At 42.1% G+C, this 15,371-nt stretch overlaps 3 protein-coding genes across 14 annotated transcripts in view; 1 reads left to right on the top strand and 2 right to left on the bottom strand.

The window, feature by feature from the left end:
- Positions 1 to 10,598, bottom strand: part of zbtb16b (zinc finger and BTB domain containing 16b) — a 28,463-nt gene extending 17,865 nt beyond the window's left edge. For both annotated transcript variants that reach the window (XM_077565404.1, XM_077565405.1), the window contains exons 1-3: positions 10,438 to 10,598; positions 7,458 to 8,668; positions 3,438 to 3,535 (exon numbers count right to left, since the gene is read on the bottom strand). In XM_077565404.1, coding sequence (XP_077421530.1) covers positions 3,438 to 3,535; positions 7,458 to 8,590 — 1,231 coding nt within the window. In that variant the 5' untranslated portion in view covers positions 8,591 to 8,668; positions 10,438 to 10,598. The remainder of the gene's footprint in view (positions 1 to 3,437; positions 3,536 to 7,457; positions 8,669 to 10,437) is intronic.
- The window catches only part of LOC144051863 (cell adhesion molecule 1-like), a 321,818-nt gene that overhangs the window by 36,669 nt on the left and 269,778 nt on the right, over positions 1 to 15,371 (top strand). The window lies entirely within an intron of this gene.
- Positions 11,879 to 15,371, bottom strand: part of ncam1b (neural cell adhesion molecule 1b) — a 68,002-nt gene continuing 64,509 nt past the window's right edge. For all 8 annotated transcript variants that reach the window (XM_077565400.1, XM_077565393.1, XM_077565401.1 and 5 more), the window contains one exon: positions 11,879 to 14,520. Coding sequence is in view for 7 of the 8 variants with exons in the window: in XM_077565393.1 (XP_077421519.1) it covers positions 14,403 to 14,520 (118 nt within the window). In the remaining variant the exon portion in view is untranslated. The remainder of the gene's footprint in view (positions 14,521 to 15,371) is intronic.

Genomic DNA, 15,371 nt, shown 5'->3' with positions numbered 1-15,371 from the left:
AAAACACAACACTTCTGAGTCAACACCCCAAATCCCATCACATGCACTGTAACTACACTTCCCAGCTCACCTATGCTCCTTTTTTTTTTTGCCGCACTCAAATTGCATCTACAGCTTCACACAGTCGACTCTTACAAATGTACAAATTCGACACAAATTTAGGAGGAAAATGCCCCAAGTCGACAATGGTTCAAATAAAGTAAACAAGTAATTTTGATACGTTAATTTTTTATCAAACCAATGACATTTTGAAGATAGACCACTAAGCATTAATATAAACCCTATAAATGTACATATTTATAGCGAATGCTTCTTTCATTCCCATTGACGAGAAAACCCGTCAAGTAAAATCATGACGTAGTTTCCCAATGATTTATTTATGATTTTCTAACACCCCCTTGAACTCGGAAAAGCAAGTTGTAAAGTCGGGGGGGTTATATTTATGTATTTATTTATTCTAAAGCTTAATTTAATTATTTGAAAATGTAACGTTACGTAACCCAACATGATTTCCACTCACTGGTAAACCACAACAAACAATTGATCAGAATCAGCCATCTTTGTTGTTTACCTTCGCTTTGAATGCTTTGAGCTTGCTGGGAGATTCCAACTGGGATACGTCCGACTTCCCACCTTCCTCAAACGCAGCATAAGGCCGGTATCGATACTCTCCCATTCCTATTGGAAGTTCTAACTAGCTGCATGCATAACTTTAAGCTTTGTTGCACCATTTTTGGCTTGTTTTAAATTTTGTATTTGATTTGTATCGCAAAGCCTGCATAATTGAGAACCACTGATTAAAACATTTTATTAAACTACAACTTTGAAGTCAATTAGCATCACAGCACCGATTTGTGTTCCACATTGGAGGTTGCGATCCATGCCCGCAGACACACACACAGCTGTTTGGATGTGGGTTGGCTCTCGCAGCGATGTAAATCGGTTGCAGATCCATACTGGCCCTGGGCTCATTCACTGATCTATTTTCTGCTCAGCTGGCTTTAAATGAAGTTAAAATGACTCATTAAAACACCCACAAGCTTTGGGAACTCGCAACGGCGCAGCCCTAAATGTGGTCCTCTTTCAACTCTATGTACATACACACACACACTTACACACGGTGCCACCATTGCCGAAACAAAACAAAAAAAACCCTTAAATCTGCTCATCCTTTATAGTTTGCACGGAGCAAATAGTGTTACACACTAGATCCTAATGTTGTGTGACGCCGTCCAGCTCGCCGCGTTGTGTTGTTTTGCACCGTGTGCGATTCGTGTGATAAAAGGCAAAAAGAAGAAAACATAGTGCATTGTCTTGTGCAGTCAAAGGCACGGAGTGTGCTCTCATCCATAAACCATCAAACCGTCTCCAGACGCGGCTGCAATCGTCCTCCATCAAAACACTTTGTCTGGCATACCAAAATAAGAGCCGGCGTCGAGCTGCATACCAAATCAGCCCATTAGAGCGGCGGAGCGCTCGCTCCTTAGCAACCGGCGGGATCTGAGGCTGCTCTACCCAAATACGCGGCGACACACAAATGAGATCCGCAGCCTTTTTGTTTGTTTTTCATGTCGCGTTACGGGGGTCGGGGAAACTCTCAGGTTAAAGGTGCTGCAGACAACAACAAAAAAAAAAGCGGGACGCATGCTTGTGTGACAATAAAAGGGACGGTAAAGTTTCAAGATCTCTCCTCTCAGCCGTCGCAAGGATGTCAACGTGCACGGAAACCGTGTCTGTACACAGCTGAGCTTTGTATTTTAGTTGCATTTTCAGTCCCTGATTATATAGCCACCCCCCTCCCTTCTGCTCCTCGCTCTCTATTTTGGATAAAGTAGCTGGGAGAGCAGTCAGGTCTGATTAAGTCTGCATTTGGGTACAGTGTGTTCCTGGACACACATCTGCGAGCGAGCCATCACACACGCTTCGGAACACTGGCAGAACACCCAGGCCTGCCGGCAGCGGGCTGATGATGTCATCACTCCGGAAAAAAATAAAAGGGGGCAGAGCTGGCGAGAGGCCCAAAAACACGGAAGGGACTGTGCTGGGGAGGGGAGGGGAGGGGAGGGGCTGGTTGGTTGAGAGGTAAAAGAGGAGGACGACGGGGAACAGGTGCAGCTGAAAGGGCGAGCGGAAGAACCATAAAGGAGGCTGGGTTATAATAATTTGCCATTTTTTTTATTTTGTCCAAGCTTTTTTTTTCAAATTCAGTTAGTTTTACTTTTAAATTAAAATGGAGAATTTTCAAAAAATAGTTTTAGAATTAGTTTTAGTTTTTCCATATCGACATGAGTCTTTTTTTTTTCCCAGATTGTTCAGGAAACACAAAAATACGGAACTATTTGCATCATGAGGAGATGATTTAGGCAAAAAAATAATAATTTAAGAGCGTGACAATATACTATTTGTAATTTGTACACTAGAATTCCCCAACGACTGTTCATTGATTGATTGATTTTTTTTCTTCCGTACAACCGTACAAGTAATTCTGATATGAATACCACAAAAGTTCATGTTTGAAACTGAGTGACAAAGATTGAAGAAGAAAGACATTTCTGCTATATATCAACACTGGTCAAAAGCTAATTTTAATCAGAGATGGCTTATGTGTCCCTAAACGTATTTTTTATGCCAATTTTTTTTTAGGTGTTGTTTGACATCGAAAAACCTGCGTGATATGGGTTTTACCATGCGTTATAATGTTGTAACGTCATCTCATTTTTTTCATTTTGGTAATTTATTTGTATTTTTTTTTTCCTGTATTTTTTCCCCATTTATATATATTTTTTGTGTTTAATTTTTGATTTTTTTTAATATCTGTTTTTATTTATACTTTTATTATTTTTCTTATTTTGTCAGTTTTGGTCATCTATAGCAATCTTCTTTTGTAATTTATATATATATATATATATATATATATATATATATATATATATTTCTGTTTTTATTCCAATTTATATAATTTGGGGGGTATTTTTTATTCTTTTTTATTTTCACTTTTCTTTATTTTTATTTTTATTTTGGCAGTATTGGTCCTCTATACCAAAATACCACAAGCAGTTGAAAAAGTATGATTTTTTTCCCCCTTCTAAATGAAGCACCTCAACTCACTTAATCATAGTTCCATGACACCAAAATTATACAAGCTGGTGTAAAATCTCAACATGGTTCCATGGCACCAAAAATGCAAGATGGTAGCAAAGCACGACTTTTATCCAGATGTGCTTTTCACCTCATCACCGTCACGCCTGTTTCTCTCTCTCTCCTCTCTGACGCTGTTTTTGCGGCACTAGCCCCACCGACGCTAGTTTTGTTAGCCTGTCTATGGTGTTTTGCATTAAGTGTTAACATTAAGCTCTTAAGCAGACTCTTAAGACAAAGTAAAAAAATCAACCGAGTGAGCTTTTGTAAGGTGAAAAATTCTCCATCTTGTGCTGTACCTGTGTGCGATAGCATGTGCATGCGCAGCCGCATGCTGTCCTGGAAGTGTTTGCCACAGAACTCGCAGCCGTGGCCCTTCTCGTCGTCATGCAGCCTCCTGCGTGACAAAAAAGCGGAGACACAAAGGCGGCGTATTAGCACAAGTGTTTTGTTTAGGCAGCTTCTTTTTTTTTTTTTTGTGCTCCTCTTCCTCTTTCCATACGCCATTGTGTGCTTCCTAACAAGAGGAGCCATATCTTCTTCTTTTTTCTTTTCTTTTTTTTTAAATTCCGGCAAGAGTCGGGGCCCGTCTGAATGCAGCATCATTAGCGTGAGAGGCCCCTCGGAGTTTGTGAATCACAAAACGCGTGAATGCGGCGGGAACACAGACAATGGGATATCTGGCTAATTTCAGAGTGCAGACGTACGCGTGCCTCCACCCGCCGGCGCTGCAAGACACACACATATCCACACACACACACACATACACACATTTCCTCATGTAGCCGCGATGAAAAGACGACTGCATGGCGAAGGCCGGCCGCCAGCGAAAGCCATCATATCATATCAGACACATCTGAGCATGCGAGGCATCTGTACTCTCCATCCTCACATCACCCTGCTTGCCTCCAAAAGAGGCCATTGTAAGACTGTGGGCAAAAAATACACCAAACAAAAAAAAACACATTTATAGCATCCATTCATTTTACTACTGCTAAAACTGTACTCTACAGTCCAAAAGATCCCCCAACGGATTAAGTGATGCGACGTGGTCTTTAAAAACTTACTTGGGAATGCCCGGCAGTAAAAGGCAAGGACAATGATGTCTCTGTTTTATGACTACAAATTTCCCTTTCTCCCCCCCCGGGCCACCCTGTCATTTTATAATACAAAAGTGCCAGAAACATCGATTTGAATCAAGCGAAAAGTGTGAAAAAAACATTTTCTTTATTTCAAGCCCAACTTTTTCAGCTTGATTAGAAGTTTCCTGATCATAACACTTAACATGGAAAATAATATGATTTATTATCAATTAACCACAGGAAATGTCTGCCTGCTAACACAATTAAAAAAAAATGCACTTAATGTGCATAGTAATTCATTTTAAAAGAAAGATTGTATTTATTTTTTTGTGACTAAGAAGCACCAGTATTGGCGCCTGCTACTACAGCGCCGAATGATTGCTGCAGAGTGCCATGTCTTTTGCAAGTGCTATACTATTAGACTGTCACCACGTTGTTTGTTATTTGTATGCATTATCAACCAATTGAAAGTGTCAACAGTTTTATTTGTTGCCTCACACATGGCTCTAAGACCTTTGAAAAGATGGTGGCGAGGGGCTGGCTGTTGTCGCTATTAGACAATTTTGATAAATGACAGCATAATAAATTAGATTTTTTATATATATACTGTATGTATATATATATATATATGAATATATATAAATGAATAGTGATTCGTCATGTTCTTTAACTGAAACACTGCCATTTTTTGGATTTCCTAAAAGTTTGTGATTTTTAATTGTATTTTTTGACACGAGGATTCCGCTTGACAGCGGACGAGATGTAGCTTGTCGTTGCTGAATATTTACTAGCTCTGTATGGGTTTCCGGGCAAATACTACATGAAGCTGCATAATAAGACTGAACAGGTGAATTTGCAAGTGTTCGATAGATTGGATAATCAATGGAGCCAAAAGAAAGTGCAGTACTTGGCGGCAAACAGCAGTTGATTCCGTTATAACTTGTTTGTGACGAAATCTAATGATATATTTAACATCATTGCTTTATTACAAAAAAATTAAAAGAAAAAAAATGCTAAAATATTAGACAAAAATATCGGGAAAGGACATCGATTTTGGACCAAAAAATAAATAAATTTACAAAAAAGATATTTGAAAATCATGCCACAGAAAAAAAATACAAAAAATGCTAAACAATTAGAAAATATTAGCTAGAAAAAAAAAAAATATATATATTTATATATATATTTTTAAAGCACAATATAATGAGCCAAAGCAATCATGTTAATGACCAATTAATCGGTTGATATTAGCTTAGCTCTTTAAAATCAGCATCAGACAATAAAAGACCATTTCTGATATTTTTTTTTCGGTCTGTTGCAAAGTTAAATATTTAAGAACAAAGTATCGTAAGACAGTCAAATGTAATTCATTTTTTTATTGTTTTAAGCGTTAATGGCACCAAAAAAATAAATTATACATCATTTATATTTTGTAATTAATCAGCCTATTGTTATGTTATTTGAATTTTATTGATCCAAATATCAGAATCGGCATGGGCCTTAATAAAAAAAAATATTTTAAAAATCCATATGAGTTGAACCCGATTAAAAATGTTTCAAAATGATCTATTAATGCAAAACTATTTGATGGAAAATACACAATTACAAAAATATTGTATTGGGGAAAAGAGAATAGGACTGAAAATGGAATATGCAGCATCTTTTGTCAGTTGTTGTGTAACCATAATAATTAGAATTGAAAATAATAATACAAACCATCTGAAATGTTAAAATAGTTTATTAGTATAACTTTACATCATCCCTGTGGCGGAATGTAAACGTAGACTCCAAAAATCCGTAATCCCTCATTCCACAAGCAGCAGCCCTCTGAGAACTCCAAATTTGGGATATTTTTTTTTTTCTTCTCCAGCTGAAAGCGCTCGCGGAGAAATTCTGTCAGCAAAGCACTAGCAAATGTCAATCGTCGAACCAGGTGCATGCTCAGTGACCTGGTTACGGACCTACTGCAACTTCACTCCAGCACAAACCCCCGCCGCATCTCAACTCGCCGGCCCGCAGACATGCGCACGTCCGTCTCGCTGAGTAAGATGGCACATCACTAAACATCCTACAGGATGGCGGAGTGGCACGAGGAGGAAATAAATGTCAGTGGAGGGTCGCCAGGTTGGTGCCCGGGTGCGTGCCCGGGACGAGGGCTTGGCAAGACAATCATGAACGTCTTCCTTATTTACAAAATACTTCCTCCATTACATGTTTCATGAACCTGACAGCAATTTCAAGCGGACTTAGCATTAGCATTAGCTAACAGTCTCCAATTTAAGCGTGTAAATCCATGGCTTGGTAGTGAAGTGCTGCCTCCACGAGTGAAAATACAATCCGTGCTCTTATTGTCTTTAGGCCCGCTCACAATTAAAATTTAGGATTTACGGATCGACATAAACATTTATGTAGTGAAGTGCTGCCCGTACCAGTGAAAATACAACTCACACTTTTACTATAATAATGTACTGTATGCTAGATTTTTTATTCTTCAGTGCACGGGCTAATAGAAGAAGCTCACCATATCCGCCCGTATCGTCATGGTAACGAAAGTTATACTTGGCATTGGCTCCGCCGTAGAGGGTGTCGGTTGAGCAGTGGCTCATTTGCATGAGAAACGTTTTTGTTTGGAAATATTATTTAAATATGTAGGAACGATTTTAGGTTGTGAAAATACCTAGAACATTTCTTGACAATAATATGTTGTATGTGACCTCACTAGTCTAAACATGACAGTCTGATTAATTGTACATTTATGGATTATAGCAAAATCCAGACCTTTTTATCCATTTCAGGGGCGGCCATTTTGCCACTTGCTGTCAACTGAAGATGACATCACAGTTGCTAAGGTAGCAACCAATCACAGCTCAGCTTCAGAGAACAGGTAAGCTGTGATTGGTCGTTGTCTGAACCCTGAGGTATTTATTCATCCAAATATCAGAATCAACATCAGCCTTAATAAAAAAATAATAATTTAAAAAATCCATATGAGTTGGACCCGATTAAAAATGTTTACAAATTATCTAATAATAAAACAGCTGGATTTTGCTGCTTAACTCATATTCCACTAACGCAATATTAACCAGATTGCCATATATAGACTAGTGGGGCTGCATAGAGCGTATTATTGTCGAAAAAAAAATTGGGGGGTTGACTTTGTCTTTAAGGATTTGCTGGTCTTTGGCTTTGCTAGACTTCTACATTAGTTGGCGCTAATGAAGTGCGTGTTGTTGTTACCTGTGCTGCTCCATGGCCTGCCGACTGTGTAGCTGCAGCCCGCACTCGCCGCAACATTGCGGCCCCTGCACGGGGCCCTCGTGCCTCATTCCCGCCGCAAACTGGCCCAGCCTGCTCAGGAGCTCCCGGTGCAGAAGGCCCTGGTGCAAGAGTCCGCCGTAGGCCCGCGGGTCCAGCGGCATGCCCAGGGACGGGGCCAGCGAAACGGACACCTGCGTCATGGCCTCCCCGGCGCGGTTGGGGGCCATGGAGTAAATGGACGCCAGGTGCTTCTCGGCTATCCCGGGGAACCCGTCCAGAGAGCTCCCCACCACGCCCTCCTCGGGGCTGGTGTGCAGTTCTCGGGTGCTGGTGATCACGCTGCTTCTCAGCGGCGTCCCCGGGCCCTCGTCCCGGCCGGGGTCGGAGGCGCAGCTTCCGGACGAGCGGCCCTCGCAGCAGTCCGCTTCGTCCACTTGCATGTTCTCCAACTTGATGCCCTCGATGGGTTCGAGTGTCGGGGCCACGGCGCCACCCTGCTGGGAAATGTCCATGCTCATGTCCAGTTTAGGGCTCAGTTCTGGAGGGGCGTTGGGGTCCGTCCCTGTTGGGCTCCTCTCCGTCATATGGAACAAGGTCAGGTGGTGCAGAGCAGCGGGGGTGGCGCGCGGGGCTCCGTCCGGGATGGAATGCTTCTTGGACATCAGGTGGCGCCAGTGCCTGGCCCGGGCGTGGTCGGCGTGGTCTCCGGCCACGTGGTTTCGCACCAGCGCGTCCTCGCTCTCCTCGGCCTGGATGGTCTCCAGCACCTTCAGGCACTGCTCCTCCAGAAACTCGATCTCCAGGATCTCAGCGGCGTACAGCAGGTCGTCCAGGTCCTCGGCCGTGGCCTGCAGCGAGGCGGTGTACGCGTACTCCAGGATTTGCTGGAAGGTCTTGGGCGACAGGAAGTCCAGGGCGTAGCGCAGGCTGCTGCGGTGGAACAGGATCTCGAACATCTTGCTGGTGCAGGCCAGGACGGTGCGGTGCGCCGGGAACTCGTGGCCGTCCACCGTGATGATGACGTCGCACAGGGTGCCCGCCAGCCGCATCTGGTTGGCCCGCTGCAGCAGCGTGTCGGGGTGAGCCGGGTTGTGGAGCTGGAGCACGCCCATGATTCGTCAGAACCCGCTCGGACCTTCGCTGCGGCCGCGCATCGGGCGTTGTCCCTCCTTCAGCTGGGGGTCTGTGAACTTTGGGTGGAGAGGCTCGTTAGTCGCGCTCGAGTTTTAAAATGTGAAAAATCCCTAAAAACATCGCAATATGTTTGGTGACTGTTCTTATCGTAGTTTGTGTACTAGACGACCGACGTAGTACATCACAAAAAAAAAATATCTTCCCTTTCCCTGATAGTCGCGGACCAGATGGCTGTTGTAGTACCAAGACTGACCTGTGAGAGGCAGGCAAGGTCATCCAGACTGAGAGAAGAAGAAATAGTACTAGAACAGCTAAGCTAATATTTAGCCCACCTGGTGACTACAAACAATCAACACAGCAGCTTGATCCTCGATTTTTTGGCGGTGCAGTTTTTAATCCAAAATTGTTTTTGACTCAAAAACCAAACGCCAAATTCGATGTCAACCACACATCTGAGTTGTCATCGTAGATGTTGAACACGTTTAACATTTACGATTAGTCCAGTAGTTGATTACGATGGTCCCAAGCAGATTAGGGAGACAAAAAAAAAATCAATCTTAATCACAACTCTGGCTAATCTTTTAGAGATATCTGATAATCAGGGTTTGGCTAACTTTGATCCCAAGGGAGGGATAATGCTCAAATCGGGCCCGATTATCGATAAACTGATATTAATTTATAGTTCTATATTCTTCTTTTATAATATATTTATTTGGCCTAGTTCCGTCAGTTTATCATCAAAAGTTTTTAGATTCTATTGAGTCCATTTAGTAGCTCCTTCCTCACCACAGGATAATCGGTCGGGACCTTACCCAATTGGACCATAGATGATTTTGATCTCAAGGGACTAAAAATCCTCACATTCAACCTGATTAACAGTATTATTGCTTCGGAATAATTGACCAAAGTACACAGATTCTGTCAAGATCCTCGGCCCCAACTCGGCGTTGACGATTGTCGATTGAGACATCCGATAATCAGCTTCTGCTGACTTTGATAGCAAGAGAGGGGGACAAAAATAACCATTTAGACCCGATTATGAGGCAAAGTCAAGTCTCCAAACAGACTGTAGATTTCAATTGAAGGGGGGTTGGGGGGGGGGGGGGGTAAGTCTCCAAAAAGCAGACAACAGGTCGATTGGAGGCGCGCGTGCGGCAACAGTTTGCTTGTTGCCGGGTGATTAGTCTGCAAGCGGGCACGTCGCCGTAATAACGTCTGCATACTGAGAGAGGTGACGGTGGCCATTTATCAAGCCGCGCACGCACGCACGGGCGCGCGGGCGCGCACACGCACACGCACCCGCCCCTCAACAGGTAGACGACAAAAGCTGATTAGTCCATTAAGGCAGCGCACGTTCGTAATTAGAGGCGCCCCAGACAATTAAGCCGCCCGATCAATAAGTTATCAAACTATTAAGATGGATGAACGCGTGGAAACGGCGCGTCGCCCTGCATGAACAATGCGCGCGCCCGCGCGCGCACACACACACACACACACACACGTGTGTATCTGTGTGTGAGGTGTACGAACGCAAAGATAAAAAGATGCTTTTAATTTATTGATCCGATCGTGTCACCTTCCGACGGATGCCCGCAACCCTCCGGAGCGCATCAGGTGCACACGAGCAATTCTCATCAAAAGCCTCACAGTGTGGAGAAAATTAACTACACTTGTAGTTGTTAGCGGCAAAAATCAGCTTCAGGGAAACTTGGGGTGGAATTATAAGACCCCCCCCCCCCAAAAAAAAAGCAAAGCATGTCATTTCGTTTAAAATGCTATATCCGCAGTAAATAGTAAAGTAGTTTGTGTCAAGTGGTCGTCTTACCCCTCTCGTCGTCTCCGCCTGCGCTGCTATCCGCTGATTATCCCGGCAGCATCATGCTGCCACATTTCACAGTGCCCCGCTCCAAAAACTCGCTCCGGCGTCCAAGTAGACGAGTCCAAGCCGCGGAAGACGTAACGGCCGCTTCCGCTTTGAGCTGTCAAAATAAAGGCATACACTTTAACACATTTTATTTTTATTTTTATTTAGGTTTAGTCTATGTATGTATTTATTTATTTAGATACATTTTTTACTTAAGTTAATATTTTATGTTCAACTTCTTTAGTGGTTATTCTCATTGTCAAAAAAATAAGCATTACCCTACTAACAATTATTTTCAAAGTGTGGTACGAATAGAGGGTTCTTTCTCATAAAGAAATTACTGAATTAAATCTACAAACTAGGGAGTATATTTCATAGAAATTGGTATTTTGGTAACTTTTATTTACTTACCTGTTATATTATAATAGAATTAATGTTTTTAGGGTAATTGTGAGTGTATTTTCTTCCCTCACATTTTTCATCAATGTGTCAAGAAAACATTTTCTGCTCTATACAACATAGTAGGGGTGGATGAGTACTGATATCCAACCTTATTTCATGGTATTGGTAAGTGATAGCGCCCAAGGTTTTACGCTCAGGAAGTATAGAAAATTGCTATCAATTTGATGCCATTTTAAGGAAAAATGCTATATTGAGGATATATATATAGTCTTGCTTTAAAATGTATTTTTAATAAAAAATAAGCAATTATATCTACATGGTGTTAAATGGCATTAACTTCCTCTCCTTGCCTTTATTTTCTTCTTTTAAATATTATTCTTTCTGTGCATTTTTCAAAACCACTTAGTTGTTTAATTCGGCCGTGTGTGGTTTACTGTGATGACTAACTTCCGGTATGTTAGTGGTGTACTGCTGCTAACTTGCTAAATCCACTCGTCCTCTTTCCAGGCTCGCGCTGCCAGTCAGTGTCCGTCTGACTGTCACCCCCGAAACAACAAGCAAAGAACACGATTTGCTTTTAATTTAGTTGAGTAGAACATGTGTTTAAGAGGGGACAGACAGTGAGCGCCAGTTTTGCGGCTTCATGACTCATTAGGGAAACATCCAAGCTTTGGCCAAGGGAGGGAGTGTTATTATATCAGACTCTGGAGCTATTTACTTAATTTTTGTGTGTAACCAACAAACATTATGCAACAAGTGTTTACCATTAGAGCAAGTACATTACGGAATTTCCCGGCCAGTACAACCTGTTTGCACAGCGGGCGTGTTGGACAGACAGTCGTCCATCCATGACCAAGCAAAACTTGAGCTCGCAGACTTTCAGCGCGCGCCTCTGCTCCCATCTGGTGGCCAACTTGTGCCATTACATGCATTTCATTTTTTATTTATTTTTTCCCCCATCAAAGGAATAGATCACAAAAGGGGTCTGGACCAAGTGAGATTGAGAAACAAATGTTTTTATTTTGAAAATGGGTTAGCACTCAAGACTGTACACAGCAGATATTTACCGAGTTGTTCCACCCCGTGAGATCGAAACGAGGAAGCAAGGTGGTCTGTCCGGAAAGAGTATGAGAACAGTTGAGGTTTTTGTTTGAATGGACAGTATTTCCTCAAATAAGTAACCGCCAGGCTGTTTATTTGGGGCGACGTTTTATTTGTTCTTATTCTCGGAAAAATATGGAAAACCTTTAGCATATAATGCTAAGTGAAATCAGAACATAAAACTAAATATGAAAAGGGCCATTTCATTTGAAAGGAATGTTTATTTCAGGGAGGTTTTTATTTTTCCTAAATTGAAGTGCATAGACTTGTCAGAGTCGACTAATCATTTAAGGAATCATTCAGGTTGTTGCACTGGATTAATTAATTTGGCATTGTTTTGGTATCTCGACAGGTGCTGCTGTCTTGGTTAGCGAGTAGCAAGAGTTCAAATCGGGTCAATTCTTTAATTTGGGAACGACTGCATCAATAAACAGATAATCAGAGGTAATTCCCGATATATATATATATATATTTTTTTAATTCTGACTGGAAAAGTGAGACGTTTGAGGGTTTTAATTTTGTTCTAGGTGCCTCGGTCGGTGCTGCTGTTTTGGTTAGCAATAGAGTTCTTATGGGTTCTGCAGTTGACGCTTAGAAATTTGTGAACAAGACCGTTCAAATTTTATTTACCATATTTTTTCCTGATGTGAAGACAGGTGTTTATTTGAGGGGAGGCCTTTACTTATTATCTTAAAAAGGTTGGAGACAACATCTATGCAGGTGAATTTTAGTTAGCCGGAGAGTTCAGATGGGCACACATTTGATTCTTTTAAGGCTGTGTGAACAATAGCATCTTAAAATCTACTACTTTTCTAATTGATGGGAGGGGGTAAGGAGTTATTTATTTGAGGGAGGCATTTTTTTTCTCAAGTGGATGAGTGATCCCAAGTCTGTGTACTACAGTGCTAATTTGGTCATAAAAGGCAGAAAAACACTCTAAGTCTCCATACTTGTAATTCATAGATGCGATGAAGTGACGTTTATTTCAGGGAGGTGTTTATTTTCCCCCAAATTGGTGTCCATTGACTTGTCCGTGTCCTCGGACGCTAGGCATTGAAGAAGCCATTCATAATGTGTTGCACTCCTCCCCTTTCATTCATTACAGGCTGTTTTGGTGCCTCGGTAGGTGCTGCTGTTTTGGTTAGCAACAGAGTTGAAATGTTTTTTTTTTTTTCTCTCTCTCTCTTTTATAATGCAAAACAGGAGGCATTTAATTATTTTGACGAAATACGAGCCTCCCAGTTGTCTTTCAAGTACTGGTAGTTGCATTTGCTGTCTTAGAAAAGAGCTGGTGACCACCCTGCTTCCTGACGAGCAGTTTGTACAAAAGACAAGGAGGATTGAGCAGGGGGGAGGGGTTGGGGGGGAAAGCACATTACAGGACACTTGAAGGAGAAAACAAAGCAAACGGGCGATAACAACACTCATGAAGCGAAAATGAGCGATTGGCGTCCCAAACAACGTGCCTGCTCGTTAGTAGTTATGATTTCATGCCTTCCTTCACGACAACCACTGATAAGACTTGATGCTGTGTGTGTGTGTGAGGCCCGACGCTTTAATAACACTACACCTGTTGTTGTTATTATTATCATGACCATGTTAGTCCATTGAGCACACCTTTCTTCTTCTAACATTAATAATAGTACATTTTAATATACAGTATCATATTTATACATATATATATATATATATATATAAAAAACAAGACGCTAGATCTCTCACGACAAAGCAGATTATCATAGAAACCGATGACAGGACGTTCTACTGACACGCACGCACGCACGCACGCACAGTGCACAAGCTTGCAGGCAGGGATGGAAGTCTTTGTAGTTTTTAAATAGTACCCAAAAAAAACCTTCTTTTTTTTTTTTTGCTTCGTGCGGGTAGAGCTGAATCGTATTGAGATTTCGATGTTCTCTCTCTGTTTTACAAGTTTGCCTGTTGAACAAACGCTGGTGTGGCAGTGACGGTGCGTGTGATTGCCAAACGGGCCCGATCCAGTGACATCCGCGTGTGTGTGTTCGAATTGGTGAAGCAAAACCATAAAAGCTTTAAGCAACCATCTGCAAGCCAAACATGCACAAACAAGCTAACGAGACGCGGGCGCACCCAAAACAAAAGAATGTCGCGCGCACAAGACAAAATGAAGACGGCTTAGTTTTTTTTTCTTCCTTTTTTTCTTTTTAAGTTCGCATGATAATCGAATGCTTGGGTGAGTCTCAATATAGTCCTGTTAAATAAAATTAAAAAAATACAAATCTGGTGACTGCAAGATAAACTCCTCGGGTGAAAGTGCGTGCCAGACAAGTGTGTGTTTTGTTTATGTGTGTGTTTGATTGTGTGTACTTAAGGGCACTGGAAATGAAAATTCCCGCAGCTGCACAATGTTTAAGATGGAGTTTTTTCATATATATTTTTTTCTTTCATGCTTTGCTCTGCGTGGTTTTTGTCTGTATGACACTGTTGTGTTCGCCGGGCGTCTCCGTCAGGGCGTTGGACAGCTCCTCCTCCAGTTTTCCTTTCCCGTCTGAAAAAATGCTCCTGAAATGGGTCGGGAGGGAGAAAACAAAAGGAAAAGTCCAAGTTAGAAAAGTTCAAACGTGACGCGGGTGAACACTGAACCTGAAAATGACGTCGTCGACGTATATGTAAGAAGATCCGGTGTGCTGGCACCGTCCGCTTACATATTCCTTCACCACCATTTACAACAGTCAGGGACAGGTCGCGACCCGGGATCACGCGGGGCCTCCCTCAACCAAAAGCACGGCAACAAAATGTTAGGACGACAACGGAAGCCAGGATAGCGCAAGGCATCTTTTCTCTCTTGAGGGTGTAGACGCCGTTTTTTTAATATATTTTTTTTACATCAAGCCCCTTTCAGACGACGAACGTCATTCTTTTCGTCCTATTTGATTCGCATCCATCATCAGGCGTGCCATACAAAATTATCCAAGCCCAGTGAATTAATATGAAAATTATTATTTATATCGGTTCATTTATCGACGTATATAAAAGACATGTAGCGACATGCAGAACAATCTACAATCAATGAAGCTGTAATTTGTGGAAAAGCCTAAAGATACCATAGCATTGTCAAGGAGGTATGTTGAAAGTGTTATTATTATTATCATTTTTGCACTGATATTCAAGTTTGACTTACTGTCCCTGGCATGTCGCTTGCCATACCATATTTCAGTAAATACCCGTCAGAGGTGGCAAATCCAAGTCCAGAAAGTCAAAAACCTGCCACAGTTTGGCTTTAGCCCTTGATGCTAGCAAGCTAGCTCCCTAGCAGGTACACGAGCACCATGGGAGCTAGCAGGGAAGCTAACTAGCTAGCACCTGGGGCTAATGCTGCCTTCACGTGGTATCCAAAATATGGTAAATAATAA

Source organism: Vanacampus margaritifer, chromosome 5 (assembly GCF_051991255.1).
Source record: "Vanacampus margaritifer isolate UIUO_Vmar chromosome 5, RoL_Vmar_1.0, whole genome shotgun sequence".
In the NCBI taxonomy this organism is placed as follows: domain Eukaryota; kingdom Metazoa; phylum Chordata; class Actinopteri; order Syngnathiformes; family Syngnathidae; genus Vanacampus; species Vanacampus margaritifer.
The sequence above is the reverse complement of the archived record's forward strand: the minus strand, read 5'-3'. Positions and strand labels throughout refer to the sequence as shown.